This window comes from Rhinolophus ferrumequinum, chromosome 27 (genome assembly GCF_004115265.2).
Source record: "Rhinolophus ferrumequinum isolate MPI-CBG mRhiFer1 chromosome 27, mRhiFer1_v1.p, whole genome shotgun sequence".
Classification (NCBI taxonomy): Eukaryota; Metazoa; Chordata; class Mammalia; order Chiroptera; family Rhinolophidae; genus Rhinolophus; species Rhinolophus ferrumequinum.
In genome coordinates, this window is record NC_046310.1 from 8,108,689 (window position 1) to 8,127,394 (window position 18,706).

General features: G+C 41.5%; 1 protein-coding gene across 1 annotated transcript in view; it reads right to left on the reverse strand.

Moving 5' to 3' along the window:
- The window catches only part of USH2A (usherin), a 559,517-nt gene that overhangs the window by 305,308 nt on the left and 235,503 nt on the right, over positions 1–18,706 (reverse strand). Inside the window, exons 28-29 of the mRNA XM_033099662.1 lie at positions 18,552–18,632; positions 15,720–15,917 (exon numbers count right to left, since the gene is read on the reverse strand). Coding sequence (XP_032955553.1) covers positions 15,720–15,917; positions 18,552–18,632 — 279 coding nt within the window. The remainder of the gene's footprint in view (positions 1–15,719; positions 15,918–18,551; positions 18,633–18,706) is intronic.

Consider the following 18,706-nt stretch of genomic DNA (forward strand, 5'->3'; position numbering starts at 1 on the left):
ACCTGGCTGGGTGGTGAATATATAAGATTTGTGCAGCAATTGAAAGTACCTGTAGAAACAAAAACACATTTTGTTTACTGGCAGAAGCTCTTTAGTTAATCCTGTGAATTAAAGAGGTATCAAAAATATAATTTGCGTACTTGCTCACCAGTGTTTTTCATTGCAGAAGTTTTCCGTAGTCATCTTTAATCCTAACCACATTGATTGCCATCATTCTTATATAAATATGGCCCCACTCACGGTATTTCTTTATTGAGTAAAACTTCAATAGCCTAGAGAGTGTGTCATTGTTCTAATATGCCAATATTGGTGACAGCTTGCATCACTCATACACAGATTCTGACATCCATGTTTCCCGATTCTCCCTCCTCCAAAATTTAAAAATTAAAAAAGCAGCATCAGGATAAAGGAAAGACCGCAGCCATTGTATGCTTCGGCACCTCCCATCTGCCCTCTGTCCCCAGCACTGCTGGGAAATCTGCATTCTGGCAGCTCCCCCAGCCTCCCTCTGGGCTACCGGACCCTCTCTGTTGTACCTGGCACCATGGTCTTAGCTCGTGGCCCAAGAAGGCAGTGGGCCAAGGAAGTAATGCACGTGCATGTGTGACCATCTCATGCCAAGTTCAGCTGTCTCTAATTTCAAAATGCCCTTCTGCTTTCCCTGATTCTCGCCACTGTGACTGTCATTTCCTCTTGCATCTCCCAGACTCTGACCCACATTCAGAGCTCATTTTCTTTGAAGAAGATATTTCTCCTTCCACTGAACACCTTAAAAGAAAGCTTGCATCATCACACGTACGTTCTCATCATGGAGGGTGTAGGTGTAGAGCACAGATGCCCGGGCCAGAATGCCTGGGACCAAACGCCAACGCAGCTATTGATGTGCTGTACAGGACTGGGCAAGTTGTTCAGACCCGTAACTCAGTTTCCTCATCTGTAAACAGATAACAATGGCGCCTATCTTGAAAGAGAAGCCTCCCAGCCCTTATCTGTGAGATGGGGGATATATAGTCTTTACCTCAACGTGTTACCATCCAGATGAAATAAGTTTAGAAAAATCACCAGTTAACACAGAATTTTAGCACGGGCGTGCCAATCCAGGTGATGTCACTACTGCCACCCAGTGTCAGTCAGCAGCGTGTGACTAAACACTGATTTTTATCTTTTAAAGATCACTCGTGATCCCTTAAATAACAGATCAGGTGACTCCCCATCAAGCTTTATTCTCCTCTGCTTACCAGACTTTGCCTACTTCCACTTCCTCTGTGCTACTGAATTTTTCCCAACTTGTTCTCCTATACTACTGAGGGCTCCTTCCTTCCCTTGACCTGACCTCCTCATCGTCCTTTCACAGTCCTTTGAATAGCTTTTATTTTATACAGCCGGGTCTCCAGGCCTCTTCCTTCCTCTTTGTTAACTTATCATGACTCATCTCTCGGTGCATCTGCAGACTTTGCGTCTCTCCCCGAAGCTTTGGTTCTACATTTTGCAGTCCACATCACAGATCCCACCTGGATGTCCCACTAGCATTTCACTCTCAACCTGCCACCATCCCGCCCTGACATCCTAAATTACGTGTCCGTCGTAAGCATTGTCTTTCCATTTATTTATACCTCCGTCATAATCCAATGTTTTCAGGCTCAAATAGAAGGTATCATTGTACGATAGATTCTAGACATTACACTCTTTGAACATCTTTGACATTGTTCATATCTTTCCTCTTTCCAAGTACAAATCTATGGCAGGAGTTTGAACATGACAACTTGCATGTCTGAATGAGTATAATGCCATCCTAACAGAAGTCAGCCCAGAGAGAATGAAACGTTATCTTATGGCGAGCAAGAAAAAAGTGCTGGCATATGAGATCAGTTGTCTTTTTTCATCACTAACCCTGTGGCACAAGTGAGAAGCACTGCCTCTCACAGATGGGCAGGACATAGCTGGAGCACAGGGATACAGTGTCCGAAGAGAGACACTGTGGTGCATACAGGCTGGTGCTCTGAAATGTTTAGTATGAAGATGCATCCTGCATGCGAGTACTAGCATCACTGAGAAACATTACAAAAGCAGTTCCAATATTTTGTGATTTTGAAACTGCCCTTGTCCTGACACCTTCTGATCTTCTCCTAGGTCACAGCTGAAATATATGGCACTGTTACACCCACCTGGCGAGACAAGTATTAACGTAGATGGTAAGAAGGGCCATGCCACACAGGTACCGAGTTCCCGTTCACTAAATGGTCTTCAGCATGTTATTTAACCTTTCCTGCCTTCACTAAAGGAGTTATTTTGTGTGTATATATGTATCATGAAACCCCTTTAGTAATTTGTTTCCCCTTAAACCTTAGGGACCTTAAATAACAGGCAATATTCCTCTCATCAAACTTGCTTTCTTCTGCTCTGTGCTTTGGTAGAGAAGTTGACCAAATTGTATTTCACAGAAAAAAAAAAAAATCCTGAGAGTCTTAAAGAAAGAGGCTGGAGAGAAACTAGATCATCCTTCAGGCCATTTATCAAAGTGCTCACGTTGCCCATTTCACGGCAGGTGAAACAATAATAAACACTGAGAAATGAGAGCTTCAAAATAGAAAACAGAAAAGAAGAAAAAGGAAGCTGATGTTTTGGACTTGCCAACTTTGTATTCAAGGTGGAAAGTTTTGGGTGGTTTGTAAACCATCATTTCAAAAAAATGGGCTACATGTTCTAAGACTGAGGTGGCTTATTTTCCTATTTCCAGTGGGGACCTTGCTCATAGCGTTGTGTCTCAGAGACAAAGCTCATTAAACCCGTGGAATAATTTTCCCTAAATACAGATTAGTATTGTCTACGTCAGTCAGAGTTACAGTGTAATGATTGAGCATTTTCTTTCTTGTCAGGTTACAATTAACAGTTGGGTAGGAGCAGGAGGAGCTAGTCAACTCGATGGTCTTCCCCAAATCAGAAAAAGGAAAAAGTTATCCTATTGCCTGGGACACACGGTTGATCTCGTTTCTCAGTATGGACAGTTTACCAGGAGGGATTAAAGCTGATGCTTATAAAAGGTCCTGCTATGATCCAAGAAAGCATACATGAATATTCTTTGTGACACTCAGTAAGGCAGCTCTTTTTGGAAATATGCCTGGAGATCACTGAGTGACTGACCTAACAGCCTTGCTTGCTTTAAGTGTCAGAGTCATATTTACATCATATACTCTCCATGGGAAAAAAAGAGAGAGAGAGAGAGAGAGAGAGAGAGAGAGAGAGAGAGAGAGAGAGAGAGAGAGAGAGAGAGAGAGAGAGAGAGAGAGAGAGAGAGAGAGAGAGAGAGAGAGAGAGAGAGAGAGAGAGAGAGAGAAGTACTACGATCACCCACCATCATCAAAAAGTTATTTATCGATGTTTCTTTTATATACCTCTGGGAAGGGTGCTTGGAGTACAACCGATCTCTATAAGGTTTCTAATCTAAGGAAATATTAGAGCTCGAAGGACTCTCATGATAACAGTAATGTAGAAGTGAACACATAAAGCAGAAGGCCTGCATATATGGCAAGTGACCAGGGCATTTATAAGACCCAACTTCCCAGTCCAAGATGACAGGGGAGCTATACTTACAAAGAGAAAAAGAGGTAATCGTTGCAAGTGTATTTTAATGCTATATTAAAAAATACCGGTATACACGTAGAGTGTGACATATTTATAACAGAATCCTAGACAGAAAAATGTGGCATAAACTGTGTAACAGAAAACCCACTAAGAGGAAGTGGGGTAGTCTCCATTGATAACACATGGGGTATTTAAAATAAAGAAGTCCCAACAGTGAAAACCTTGAAGAGTGGCTTGAATATAAATCTCTCCTTTGAGAGAGAGTACAGACAAGACATTTTTTTCTTCAGATTTCAGGCTGTCCCTACATCCAGGCAGGCCAGATGACCTCTCAAATTCCCTTCCAGTCACAAAACTCTGTGAAACCAGAAAATGGTCCCAACCATGTCAGGAAACCTGGCAGTCCCTTTTGATAATGGAAGAGGGCGAGCTGAAAAAACATTCGATAAGCATAAAGGAAGCATTATTGATGTCTTAAAAGTGTTAGTAGCCCAGGAAGTGCAGCGGCACCAGTGTCCGGATTCAAATCATTGGCACCAGCACGTCCAGAACTCTCAGGGCTAAGCGATAATGCATTTTGCATTAATGCTTAACATGGGGGCATCCTGGCACGCCACGCCATGGGAATTTGAAGGAAAGCCAGCGTGGTCCCTTTGAATCGTAGGCCTTGGTGGGAACAGGCAGCCCAGCTTGCAAGAGCAAGGGTGGGGACTTGATTTCAGGGAAGGAAGCACACACAGGTGTAGGTGGGAGTTTAAGAGTCCATGGCTCCAAACCATGTGTTTTCGGAGGATTTCCACCTCGCAGAGGGAACAGCCTACCCTGGAGAACCTGGTCATGTTTAGTCCCTCACAATGAGCTGGGGGACCTCCTTGAATGTACAGCGCACATCCTTTTACTTCCTGTCCTAGTTTCCAGCAGCTATTATGGTCATTCACCAAAAGTGGACACTTACTTGAGATTTGACCAACAAGTGAAGACTTTCCATTGCCTTAGCTCCGCTCAGCTGTCTCCCTCCCTGTAAGACAACCCCACGCCCACCCTACCCTGTCCAAGGAGCCAGCCAAGAAACAGACAGTGTTTCTTTGGACCGATAAGATTATTTCCAACCTTCTCTTTGCTCTCATCTCAAGTTTCAAAGGAGATGAAGAGAAATATTCATCGTGGGAGGCAGTTCGACTACGGAAGACAAAATTGTAGAGCTGACACCCTCTGGGCAAGCTTTTGTGCGTCTAATACAGCTTCGCTTACTGGGAAGCAGGAAAACAACAGAAGCATCGGCTTTGACACTGGAGTTTTGTAATGAACTCCTCAGACTAAATGCAGACCAGTATAAACGCTCTGCCTGGACACCGAGCCTGAGACACAAGGCAAAGTGGCATCTTTTAAAAAGCCAAGCACATTTGGAGAAGAAGAAGAGACTCTGTTTCTATTTCTATACTTGCCCAGAATCCACCTCCCTCCCCCACCCCACCCCCAGCTGCCAACCGGGGTGTTTGGCCCGCATCCACTGTAATCTGTTCTCCTTCATTATGCTAATCTGTGGGCGGAAATATTTCTGTCATCTTCGAATCGCTGGTACAGCGATGGTAAACACCTTGGCCTGTCTGTAATTGGACAGGTGTCTGCATTGATGTCACCCAGCTTTTAATTCAATTAAAGAACTGGCGGCTCTGCTCTCATTACCAAGTCATTTCCGCTGCACTTTTAGTCCGGTGGTGAAACGTGCACACGACCATCGACCCCGGTCCAAAGTCTATGGTAGCCTCACAAAGATCATGCTCAATATTTCAAATGGACTCTTACAACCCAAGAGCATTTGCATGCCAGCAAAGGCATTTGGAATAATAGGGAGAATGTGCTCGCTCGTGCTCGCGCGCTCTCTCTCTCTCTCTCTCTCTCTCTCTCTCTCTCTCTCTCTCTCTCTTTCTCTCTCTCTCTCTCTCTCTCTCACACACACACACACACACACACACACACACACACCTTTACATTTGATATCATCTAAACAGTGTCTTCTACCTACTGGCCAGTAATTAGGAGCAGTCACAGTAAACAGAAAAGCTGTTTCTAGCTTCCTCTCCCCAGGGCTTTGCTCCATCTCAGGAGAACTCCTCAGAGTACAATGCTCTTATTTATTTGCTGGCATTTCACATTTGGATCAAGAAAGTGAGGGTGGGCACGAGCAAGGCATTTATTGAGAGGGCCATCTGGTAAGGGATACCACACAGGCAGAGCTGCTACCTGGAGACAGAATGGAAGAACCCACTTTTTAAAGGAAAATCAGCCAGGAGAAGAAGGGAAGCAGAAGACAAGGAGGCTTTCCTGGCTCAGAATTCTGCTGCAGAGCTGCTAAATCCTAATTTTTAAGTTTTGAGCTGCAAACCAATGCAATGGATGGATGAAAGAGAGTAAATCAATCCAACGGGCCATGCTTTCTGCCCACTTAAAGGAACCTCGGAAAATAAATTAAAGTTCTAACACAGACATTTTGACACAGTGACCCCATGAAACTGAATAATGACATTTGTTAAATATGGATGAAAATTTAATGGTCTAACCAAGATCTGGAAACACACCCAGATGCTTCTCCTCTGAGTCTTAGTAGCCTAGGAAGATAGAATTCATTTTGTGTTTTTGGTAATATTGGAAGTGAAAATAAGGATCTCTACTATTTATAAAATGGAAGTCAATTTTCACTTTAACCAAAGGTGGAGGATTAAATGCACTTACCCCAAACCTAAAATAATCCTTTAAAAACTCTAAAACCATTTTTTTGTATACTTAATTTCCTTCAGATGGACTTTCTGACTGTCTTCAAATCTTATAGTAGGGAGTGAAGAGAATCATATACCTTGGATCAAAGACTAGACAGATTTTGATGCTTATAGATAGAAGATAAAAATGTGTTGTGTTCTTCTATTTTCTTTATAAAATACAGGGTCCAATCTCAGTTCTACAGAATAGTTTAAACAGTGATTTTAATTGACCTCAAGGCATTATCCACTTACAATTCTCTCAGCAGACTTACATCTACCCTCAGAGTTCGAATCCATGACTTCCTAGCAGGAACTACCGAGTTTGTCATTTTCATTCTAATTCTGCAATAGGTCTGAATGCACCCACTGATGTTAACTCTTTATCTCACACAAAGGGCTGACACTGAAATCAGAACACTCCAAGAAAAGACTGGACTCTACTAAGCATGAGGCAGGCAAGCAGGTAGGAGGAAAGGAAAGCAAGGGGGAATGAAAGCCTCCCTTACTAATCAGAGACCTGCATTCCCTGCCAAAGGCCCCCAGTTCTCTCCTCCCATTGTACAGAGGGAGCTGCTGCTGAACAGAGCGACACGTGTGTCTCAAGTCCAGCAGCCGAGCCCAGCTTAGAAACTGCTCCTGACTCCAAAATCACTGTCCCTGCCATTCACCCTAAGCCCCAGTTCTACTACAAGAAAAAAGACGGGTTGAAGAAACGTTACTAAAATAATAGCAAGCTTTTTATAGCAATTACTTTTCTAAAAAATAAAAAATACACCTTAGAATGTATTAAAAGGTTCTAATTTATTACTGAAATCTACTGTGCACAAACAGAAAGCAGCATGTTTATCCCCCCCAATGGGCAAGTATGTACGCCTATAATATCCTTTTACAGAAACAACTGATTCATAGAAATGCAGTACCAGTGTATATGTGTGCGTTACTGAGTGTAACAATGAATACACACACACACACACAAATATGTATATATTATATTTTATTATAATATACTGGAGGTGCCAAAAAATGTGCACAAGTGGTTGCTTTGGTTAACATTGCTCAAGCAGTAGTTTGCCGTAATCAGAAGTGTCTGGACGCTGATGGTAACCACTTTGAGCACCTCTTCTCATTGCAGAAGTCAAATGTGACTTGCATTCATCTTTTGTTATCAGTATATATTCAGTATTAACAATTTTAATACAGTTTTTCGTTCTTAAAATGCGTATACATTTTTTGGCACCCTCTGTATTGTGTGTGTGTGTGTGTGTGTGTGTGTGTGTGTGTGTGTGTATGATGTTTTTGATTAGTTCCAAATACAATACAAATATAAAAAGGTCATAAATGTTAGAAAACAGAAAATTTGGAGTGACTGTTCCTTTATCAAATCTCATTGGTAACCTTGACGTATTTATATCAAATACACTAGCGTTACAGACACACCTAGTTGAGTATCACTATACAGCAAAATGTATATATTACTATCATTTCTAACCATGGTACAACATGTTACCAAGAAGAAATCTACATCCTTCACTGCAAATTCTTACTGCACATAATAAACTGAATAACTTGTAAAAAGCCCTATCTGATATTTCACAGTGCACAAATAGCTCAGGCGCATTATACATTCAGGAGAGTCAGACAAAGCTATTAACTCATCAACACTGCATTACCTAATGAAATTCTTCTACATTAGCTAAGCAGGAACATGACATCATTTCTATTTTTACTATTTATGTCATAGGCCATATTTTTGCCCTGTGAATTTTTTCAGACCAATTTCTTTTAAGATTTACATGTCAAGAAAGAGTTTGTAATAAACTACAAATATGAAATTTTAATTTATGAAGTACTATAAAAATGGTAGCTTTCTTCAAAATTCATTGTTTAATATCATTACGATGAATTTTTCCAATTTACTTCTGATGTTTGCCTATTGTGGTAGAGACCAGACAGTGCCCTTTTATTACATATTCTCCTCATCTTCCACAGTAAAATTAAACCTTTTTTTTTTTTTTTAAATCTGGGCCATGGCCACTTTGGATACGAACAACACTTCCCAGCATTTCCAGCAGAGAGGTATAGCCATGTGTTAAGTTCTGACCACAGAATGTAACCATGAGTAGAAGAAACACTTTTGAAATATGGCTTTCAGGACAATATGCATATGCTTCTTCAAACACTCCTCCTTCCCATTGAATGGAAACCAGGCTGGATGGCTGCAGCTCAAGCAGCCATGTTGGACCATGAGGCAGAAGCTTTGCCCCTAAGGATGACGTAGAAAAAAGATCCAATGTATGTGTCCCTGGCACTGAGACAATCCCACCCCTGCACTGACGAGTGAACTTGTTACTGGAGAGACAGAAAAAACTTAACCTTGCTTAAGTCACTGTTGTTTTGCGGTCTCTGTCTCGCAAGTGCAATTAATTTAAAATGAAAAACTCATCTTCATTGTTTTAGCCCCACAAAAATGTTAATATTTTTACACACTATTGTACTTTAGAGGGAATGCTCAGACTATATTTTGAATGCATAAAAGCAGACTGCTTATCATGTGTATTTTATTTACTACAATAAAAAAAAAGGTAGCAACAAAGAAAGTAGATTGAAAAGGTAGAATCTAGCACCAGCCTGAAATACAGGACATAATGTTGTTTTTAATAAATAATTATTATCTGCTCTGTGGCTTCCATTGCCATGACCATACTGGCTTCCATTATTTTTAATTGCAACTATACAGTGCTTGAATTCCATTATAAGGTATAAGTTTTGGAACTCATATTTAGATTCTTTTCACCCTGCGAACTTGATTTTTTTCCACTGGGAATATGTATATTAAGTTCCAAATATATATTTAAGTTATCATGGTTCTGTATATTGTTTCATAAAATTAGAGAACCATGGCACTGCTAAGACTTGAGTAAGAACCTGTCGGTCGTTCAATGCTCAGCAGGATAAGACAATGTTAACATTGTATCACCTACAAGGTGAGCAACAGAAAGCTACATTTTTTCTTTTATCTATGCCTTCATTCAAGAAAAGTGTACTGATCACTTATCTCGAGCAGAGTTACCCAACAAGACTTAAATATAAAACACATTGGTCCTCCAGGAGCTTAGTGTCTAATAAAGAAACAAGTCAGGTGTGCACAGAGCACCCGCAGGCAATTTTAACAACTATGGAGCAAAACTTCTCGGTGGAGTAGAAAACAAAATCGCATAGCACTGAAGTTGTTATTATAGTCGTCTCTCTGCAGGCTTCTCAGGTAAATCAATATAATAGCGTATGTTATATACAACATAAATATGCACACGCGTACATATGCATACACATGGAGAATAGTATCTTACTGATGGCTGGGGTTAAGTTTCAAAGTCAGGTGTAAGGCAAAAGAACCATTATGAAAGGGCACTTTGCATTTCCTCTAAAAACAGCGAACTCCTTGCCTTTCTACTGAGTATTATGGGATGGAGGAGGGGAAGGGCTGGTCTTCATACAAATGCAGACTCTCATACCACATCCCCCGACCTACTGAATCAGAATCCGTAGCTTGCCAAGAGCCCCAATAATTCTCACCTCCTACCACTGGCAACTTTCAGAAAACGGCCCTTAATGGCCGAGCCCTACTTCCACTGCTTCTGTTTCTTCACTTGTCTTAGTATTGTTCTGCCCACAAAACTAATGCAGTCAGAACAAGGGGAAGAAACAAATAAAGCGGGGACAAATCAAGCCCAACAGGTGAAAGATGATCCAGCTCACCACAGTAGTTTGCTGTATGTGGGCCATGGACCTTTTGCAAGAGAACCAAATGGATGACTTGGTAAAAGGAAGATTTCCAAATCTTAGCTCAAATATACAGAGTCTTATGTGGAGCCCAGGAATGCGCATCGTTTAAGCATTCCAGAAATCACCTCATGACCAGTTGAGCTGAGAATTGCTATTACTACTAGCTCTGGGAGAGAGAGAAGAATGAGAAACATTTTTCAGCACATAACCCACCTTCTTCAGGTAGAAGACTAATGTTTACTGCACATGAAGACGGAGCCAGTTTTCACAGCAACCACTCTATGATCAAGGGCATTATAAACTCAAATGCCTTCCATTCCTTTTTCTACACAAATTCAGATTCATTTGGGTCAACAGGAAGATTGTTACTGGTTCTTCTGCTGAACTATAGTGAATAATAAATATTATTATAATTATCTATTATTCTATTTCAGTAAGAAATATAACTCCTAGACTTTTGCTCAATGCGATGCAACAATAACATTGAGAAAATATCTTCTGTGGACCAATGGTATCCCCAGCACTATACTAGGTTCTCTATGAATTATGCCGATCATTAAGTTTACAGGTTGAAACATTTTAAGGAAGAAAAAAAAAATTGGATTCGTGCAAACAGTTGAATCTACTCATTCTTGACATAATCGCAAATCCAATAGTGAAGTCGCTTTGTGAGCAGCCCTTGGACGCAAGGACAATGGCAGGTCTGTCTCTGAGCAGCAGTTTTGCCTGTTAACAGGGCTGGAGGGACAATCAGCAAGAACTACAGAGTTCATTGGCGCCCTTTGCAACACTGGAGTGCTAGCTGCGGGCTTTCCACCCACGGGCGACAGCAGAGGAAATGAACTTTCAAGAACTCCCAGCTCTGAATGTGGGCCTTAGGCGGGCACAGAACCCAGACCCTGAAGCCCAGAGGGACCCACTTGCTCCTAAGCGGGGCTGTCAATCCTCAGACTCTCCACGCTACTGGGGTTTATCCCATTTAATCCTCTGGTAGCCAAATTCATTAATGGTAAATATTCTGTCTCACTATTCCATTCTCCCTGTCCCCTAGTTAGTTCTCGTTTTTTTTTCTCCTTTGGTTTTCTGCATTTTATTAAGCCTGACCATAATGATTCTTCCCAATAATCATTTCACTTACTTTTGCTGTCTGTAATTCTCCTTTGCTGATTTTGTCTTCCTATTTTTCATATCTTATCATTTTCAGAGAGACTTTTCACTTTTTTTCATCCGACATTTTCAAGTTTCAGTTGGGAGGTAAAAGTTGTCCAAAGAATTTCTGGGTAAAACTGACTCGATCACTGGTTGGAACCCTCCTGTTCCCAGAGTTTCCCAGTGCTGGCTGTATGACAAATGTACCTGCAGACACTTTAAAAATACCAGGCTGCATTCCAGACTGAAAAATCAGACACTGCAGGTGGTGCCCAGGCATCAGGATTTTTTTAAAGCTCCCAGCTGGCTTAGTCTGCACCACGGTTGAGAACTATCGCCTTGTAAGAAACCCAATGAAATGGCCAAAGGTTTAGAAATGCCTGGAAGGACTCCGGGGAAAGACAAATGGACACTTGAAGGAGAGCCCAGGGCAAACTGAATCCAGAGCTGGGTACAGAATGTCCATGAGCCTCAGCATCCCCTTCTGCAAATACCGGGCAAAAAGGAGCTGAGGTTCACAGATTGCTCTGAGGCCAACAGAAACCTACTTCAACTGACCCCATCACAACCCCAGTGAAGGTTTTTATTAACAACAACTAGGTGCCCAGTAATATCATTTAAAAATGGCTTAATTTTCCTGAGCGAAACTCAGTCTGAAGTTTAGGGAAGGGTTGACTGAACTGTAGAAGCAGGGATGCAGCCACGTTTAGCCACACTGCGGGTGCAGGGGTGCGTTTAGACCATGGGAAAACATAGGTAACTCGAAGGAAGAAGAGAACACAGCACTCAAATTATAGAACACTATCATGCACTGGGGAGGACTTAACTCAGGGATCACGTACAATTTAAAAGCCATCAGTTTCAAGCTACCAGTAAGATCTACAACCGTTTGGAATCCAAGCAGCAGAAGGTAAACAGTGAAGAAAAGAGGTGAAACATCAGAATATTGAGAGAGAGGCAGAAATCAAAGTGAATTGGATGAGAGGAGGAACAAATGCTAAGTTGTATAAAAAACTGACATAGAAGAATTTTAAAAGTTTCTTAAAAGGCTCCAAGAACCAACAGTGCAAAAATCAGGAAATTAAAGGGGAATAATTATGAAGGAATAGCCGAGAATTCAGAGACGACATAGTATAAAGACAACTGATTCATTGGATACTTACTATGTGCTTGTATCTGAGCTAAATTGTCTGTGTAGATAACACAGTTTTCATCTTCATAACAAACCTATAACCTAAAGGAGGTTTGTATGCCCAATTTCTATAAAAGGAACTTCTGGTACAGGGATTGTTTTTAAGATTGCTTGAGATCACACAGCGAACAAGTGACATAGCTGGGATTTGAACCTGGGTTGATGTGACTTTACAAGCAGTGCTCTGAGCTACTAAAAAAATCAGGACAAACTGGAAAGAAATAGAAAATGTGAAAAACTGCTTTCTCGTCAGAAGTAATAACCATATAAGCGATACCAAACTTTCCAAGGCAAAGACCCAAAGCTGAAGAATGAAAGAATTGCTATATAACAGGAAAAAAAACAAAAAAAGAAACCCATACATTTCTGAACAGTGTTTAACCTTATGTGAACCAATAAAGCTAAATCACCTTGTGTATACAGTACCAGCATTGTTTCATTCAAATAAATGCCACTCGAACAACTAAAACATTCAAATCTCCACAACAGTGAACTCAGAAATGCTCAAGGAGGATTACTTTCAAGATCCAGAGCAGTTTGCTCTCGGTCTACTTTACCTATTTTCCTCTGTCTTGGTACCTCGTTATCTCAACCAACTGGCACAGCAGCAGCCCCCACCGGTCTTCACACCACTAACATCACCAAATCCCACTTCCTGGCTGTTTACTTTCTCACCCCTCCCATCCCCCACCCCCATCTAGTGTTCTTTTTTCTTTACTGTGAAATTCTATGACTGTGATCATGATTCAAGGTGGCTTTGGTGTCTCTCCATTCATACGCCCTCTTCAATATTCTGAAAGAAAAACAAAGAGTCCACCTGACAATACCAGCATTCTCCACAGTTTTTAAGACTACCTTCAGTGTATGCTCAAACCTGCTCCTCTTGCAACTGTGGGCAGCGGATGTAACTTGAACAGCACCATGTGGGGGACGGGGGACAGGGAACAGTTAAAGAATTCATAGTCCATATAGGCAAGGACATGCAATCAAGGGACAGCCAAAAAGTCATTAAAAACCAATAACAAACAACACTGGAAAGTGTGAGACATGATTGCGGAAAGGAGAACAGCTGTATAAATCATAAAAACAAATACGAATGAGTTAAACACTCCCCCTGAAATACAGAGGACTTCTAGTCGAGTATAAAACTAAATCAAACTAGGTTCTATTTACCGAGATATACATAAAACAATGTGACGTCAAAGGTTAAAATATAAATAATAAATGTCAAATAAGCAAAAGAGAAACAGAAGCAAAAAGCAAGATTCCCGAAGAGAAACTGACAAATTTGCATTAAAAGTTGAGACCTTTTCCTTAGTGTTTTGCAGACCGAGTATGTAAAAATAAGTAACTAGTGGTCGATGGTTCTCTAATTCTCTTCTCCCTGTACACCAGTCTTGTGTACAGAGCTTGGCACGGTCTGCAGGGACATCTAAGAGTGCACATGCCTGGTTTGAAACCTGGGGGAAGGAAGTGACAGATTAGACAGAGACTGAAGGATACTGGGGAGAATCCAGGTGGGCAGTGGTTCTCAAACTTCGGCACACCTTGGAATCAGGGGAGGAGGGTTTGTTACAACAAGGAGTGCTGAGTCCTGCCCCATGGGGTCTAGTTCAGCACGGTGGCGGGGCTGGAGAACGTACATCACTAACAGGGTGAGAGGCGTTGGTGCCGATGTCTTGGCCACATTCTGTGAATCACCACAGTGGACAGAGAGGTGGACAACGTAAGTGAGAGGAAGAGAGACCACAGTCACACCTGGGAATAGGCAGGAAAAGCTGGGCCTGGAGGGCTTTTGAAGGCCCGATTTTTGATAGGATAACGGAAGCTCTGTAAAAACAGGAAGGAAAAAAGAGAGAAAAGTAAAAAATAAAAATGAAAATAATGGTGATGGCAAATGCCCCCATTACATGCTAAACATGATTTTAAATGTATCAGCATACAGTAATTCATTGAATCCCTAATAACAACCCTGTCAGTCAGAAAAATGCAATTACTGTATATACTTGGTAGCGAGAAAGTGACGGAAGTCCTACACGACAGATTCTGTTTCTTCTCTGGCGTTGAAGACGACCTAATATATACGCCTATCCACTGCAAGGGCTAAGGAAGGGAGGCTATTGTTCAGGTAGTTGAGAAAAACAAAGTATTTAATGAGGAGAATGGGAGAAGGAGCTTATTGCAGAGCTGTGGCAGGACTTGTGTCATTACTGAGCACCCATTTGGAAGATGGAGATTGAGAATTTTTAGTGATAAACTACTTTCCCCCGACCCCCAACTCACTTATTTGTAATGCGCAGTGTGGGGAATGGAAACTGTGGACCAAATCAAATTGGCATTTTATCAGGTGGTTCAAAGAGTGATGAAGGAAGTTGGAGATAGGAGATTTTGTAAAATCGTTTATATACTTGGGCTGTAGAGTCTAAGGAGTCTAAAAAAGGACAGCTTGAAGGGTTGACCAATAGATATCTTAGAGAGATAAGTCAGGGTACTCTAAAATCCATGTGATTTTTCAAGTTACAAAATTCGTTGACAGAGGAAAAAAGTCGTTTCTGTCCAATTTGTCGATGCATTTTGCTGTTTTTGGTCAAAGGCTTAAATGTGACTTTCCACTTAAATGTGCTTTAACATTTCCTGAAGCTGCAAACGGCTTTCATACTGCACGCACACACGTCCTGGACTACACACGGGACAGGGGCGGGTTATGTGCGTATGATCCACTCCGCTCATTCTGTACGCAGGGCGCCCTACGAGAAATCGATTCACCGGTTTGCCTGTCAAACTGCTGGTGCTGTAACACTCCTCTACCATGACATAATTAGGTTTAATCGACCATTTTACAAGAAATAATGGTGCTGTGAACTTGGGCTAGTCCCAAAGAGTAACTTTTTGTAAGGTGAAACAGATACACTGCTGCTACATGTGTACAGAGGATCCCTAAAAGACATCTATAGAGCTTGAAGGTTTATAGCCCCATGTGACCTAATCTGTTGGGGATCAGAGAATATCAACCTTGTAATGATGCTATCTATGAAAGCCCATAGTATTGTAGAATTATTCTCTTCATCCTGGGTGGATGCAGGCTTACATATCTTTGGATGGTTTTCTTGCTGTCTTTTAATCAGGTAAAATATATGAATGTTTAGTATCTTTGGTAAACAAAAACCAAAACAAAAATCTTGAAGAATGTGTTTACTTAAAATCAAAACAAAAAGACAATGAACGCGATTTACTCCCTTAAGGAACCATCATACCTGTGAGAGTGTTGGTACTGACAAACTCAGAAGAGGCAGCGGGCGTGCGGGGTAGACGGGGGTTGCCGTCCTGGCTGTAGGCTCGCAGAATGTACTTCTCGATGACACCCGTAACCACAGCAGGTTCCTCCCAGGTCACTTCAATGCTGTACCCGTTTATGCCACGGACCCTTGAGGGAGCTGGCACACTTTGTGGGACTGTGAAGGAAGAAAAGAGAAAACAGAGAAAATGGCAGTCCTGAGAAGACGATTGCCCCATTCTTCACTTTTAATGGCCACAGTAAATCAGACTCGACCATTAGCATAAATACAATTTATTAGAGTTGTAACTTTTCAGCATTGATTTAATATGACTGCACATCTTCAGCCATTCAGTTGAAGCAATATTTCAAAACCATCAAAACTCCATCGACATAATGTTCTTTCAAGTCTAGTCCAGGTTTCCCCAAAACATTTAATGTATCCGACATGTTTTAAACATCACTCATAAAGGAGAAGGTGGATGGTAGGCAGATAACAAGTTCAAACAATGTAATGATGTACCCCTTTGAAGCAAGATAATTAGATTGTTATTATACGTACTGGTTTTGACACTTTTATATCTTCAATGTATTAGCCAAAAAATATCACAAGTGTGATTGTATTATACCTGACTGTCTGATCTCATTTTCCAAATTCAATTGTTCTTCAAATTAATTTTAAAAAAGTGAAGTTCTACCAGATATGATATATGGGATACATTGCTAATTGCATTTTAGGGGTAGAAAAGCTGGTGCCCTTGAGATTATACAAAACCATTTTCAGGGAAGTTTCCTTCAGAGTATCACAAAACAGAAACTAACACAAAATGAGGAAGTTTAAAGAACCGCAAAACCTCGCTTACAAGCTGCGCCTCCTAATTTTAAAAATCCAAACCTTTAACTATTTATCAGCTATTTCTATGGTTCTGATCAGTAACAACTTCATCACGGCTGACTGCACCGGAGACACGGAGAAAAGCCCAAGGAAGTTCCTGGCAGGGTGATGGATGAGAGACCGGCTCCTAACTGCTGGTGGACTCCTGAGCCCTGGCGAGGGGAGACCACTCAGGTTTTCCTACATCAAATGCCTTCCTCCAGTGACTTCACTGTTCAGACCAGTAAAATAGGACAGCTTCAAAGGCAACAAAACGGACATAAAGGATGAAAGGAAGCACAGACGTGGAGAACCACTGAGCAGTTAAAACACCACAGGCAGGTGCCCCTGGAAAACGCCCGGGCCACATGATCGAGCTGCCAGTAAAGGGACAATGGGAGTGATGCTGATTTTATTAGTTCTGAAATGTGGTACAGGGCAAAGTACAGTACTGTCTAACAGATGGTCTTCTCATAAGGGACAGAGCAAAACTGACTCAAAAATAATTAAATAGTGCAATTATTCTCCCACCCTGGGGAGTATGTAGCTGCTCAGTGTTGTGGTCAGACTGTAAATATGAATTTATGGCATAAGACCTGGTGGTCAGATCATTGCTATAAATTCCGAGCACTGCTGGCATACGTTCTCGGTGGCACTCAAAGCGGGGACTAGGAAGCTATGGGAGCGACGCACTTTCCAGACACCTATTTACGTTGCTGAATTAGACTGAAAGCGGACTTTATAGTGTATTTGTTAATGAAGTAGAGAAGTGAGACACAGGGGCTGTGGATGTGCCAGCAACAAATGAATATTTTATATCAGAGCTTTCACCTGGCTCTGACATCGGGAAAGGAATTTAAGAGATCATTCAATTCATCGTTTTATCTATATAAATAGATGATAACTTAAGTCATCCTGGAACAGTGTCAAGCTGTCCTCTTGTGGAAAATCTGTTGGCAGAGACCTTGGAAAATTATTCTTAGTAACTCATTTCACGATTTAATTATCTTTAGATTAGCAAGACTCCTCAAAGGCTGCCTGGGTTAGCAACCCCTTGTTGATTAAAGAAAAAACAAAACAAAAAAAAACTATGAAAGACTCTTGATGAAAAACATATCTTTAGATAAATTGTGACTTGCTAAGGATAAACTTTAACAGACAAAAAGTTGCAATCATATGGAAATGCATTTGCCTTTATGTCAGATATTTGACCCAAAATGGTAGAAAGCTACTGGTTCACACAACTTTTTGTGATGAATGCCTTCCTGTGACATTATGTGAAAAGATTTGTTTGATCACTGTCTGAAGCACAAAGCGATTATAAATGTTGTCTGAGATGAGATCTAACGTATTTTATCTCCTAATCGTTTCCCCACCAACTCCAAAACATCAGACCAATGAACAGTTGCTGTCCGGGGAGAATCATTCTGAGATCCTAAGAGTCCACACCACAGCAAACATCTGCCATGATGTGATAAAAGACACATCTGCCTTCAACCAGGGTGAAGTCTGCAAATGCACTCTCTGCACAAGGGAGGCAAGAGGATGCCTCCCTCACCTAACGGTGATCCTGATTTTAGCTTCTGGGGGGGGGGGAGCTATGTAATCTATAAGGGTTCCCTGTACTTAGATATATGACTGTAAGTACAGGCCTACAAAATTCTTAAGACAACATGAACTTCTTTCTTCCCCTGAAGAGGAAAGAACCAGGCCTGAGCAAATACTTATTAAATGCTTGAAACATCAAAAGCGCTCGTCTACTAAGCATTTTAGCCACGGCAGATGAATTTGCAAACCAAGGCGTGCTCTGGCAGGAGACCGCAAGCCTAAGTACTCCCTGCTTCTGGGTAGCAGTGTTTTCTTTCCTTTGCACGCACACACCTGTATGCACAAGCACGTGCACGTGGGTACACACACACATTTTACAACAACACTCACCTTCTCCTGTTGTCCGTCCCCGACTCCAATCGCTGTATACCGAACCTCCTTCGTGTGAGGCTATCACTCGATACAGGTATTCTTAGGTGGAAAGAAGCAGCAGAGAGAATAAACTATTAGTCAGGTGGATGGGTGTGGGCTGGCCGAGACGGAAG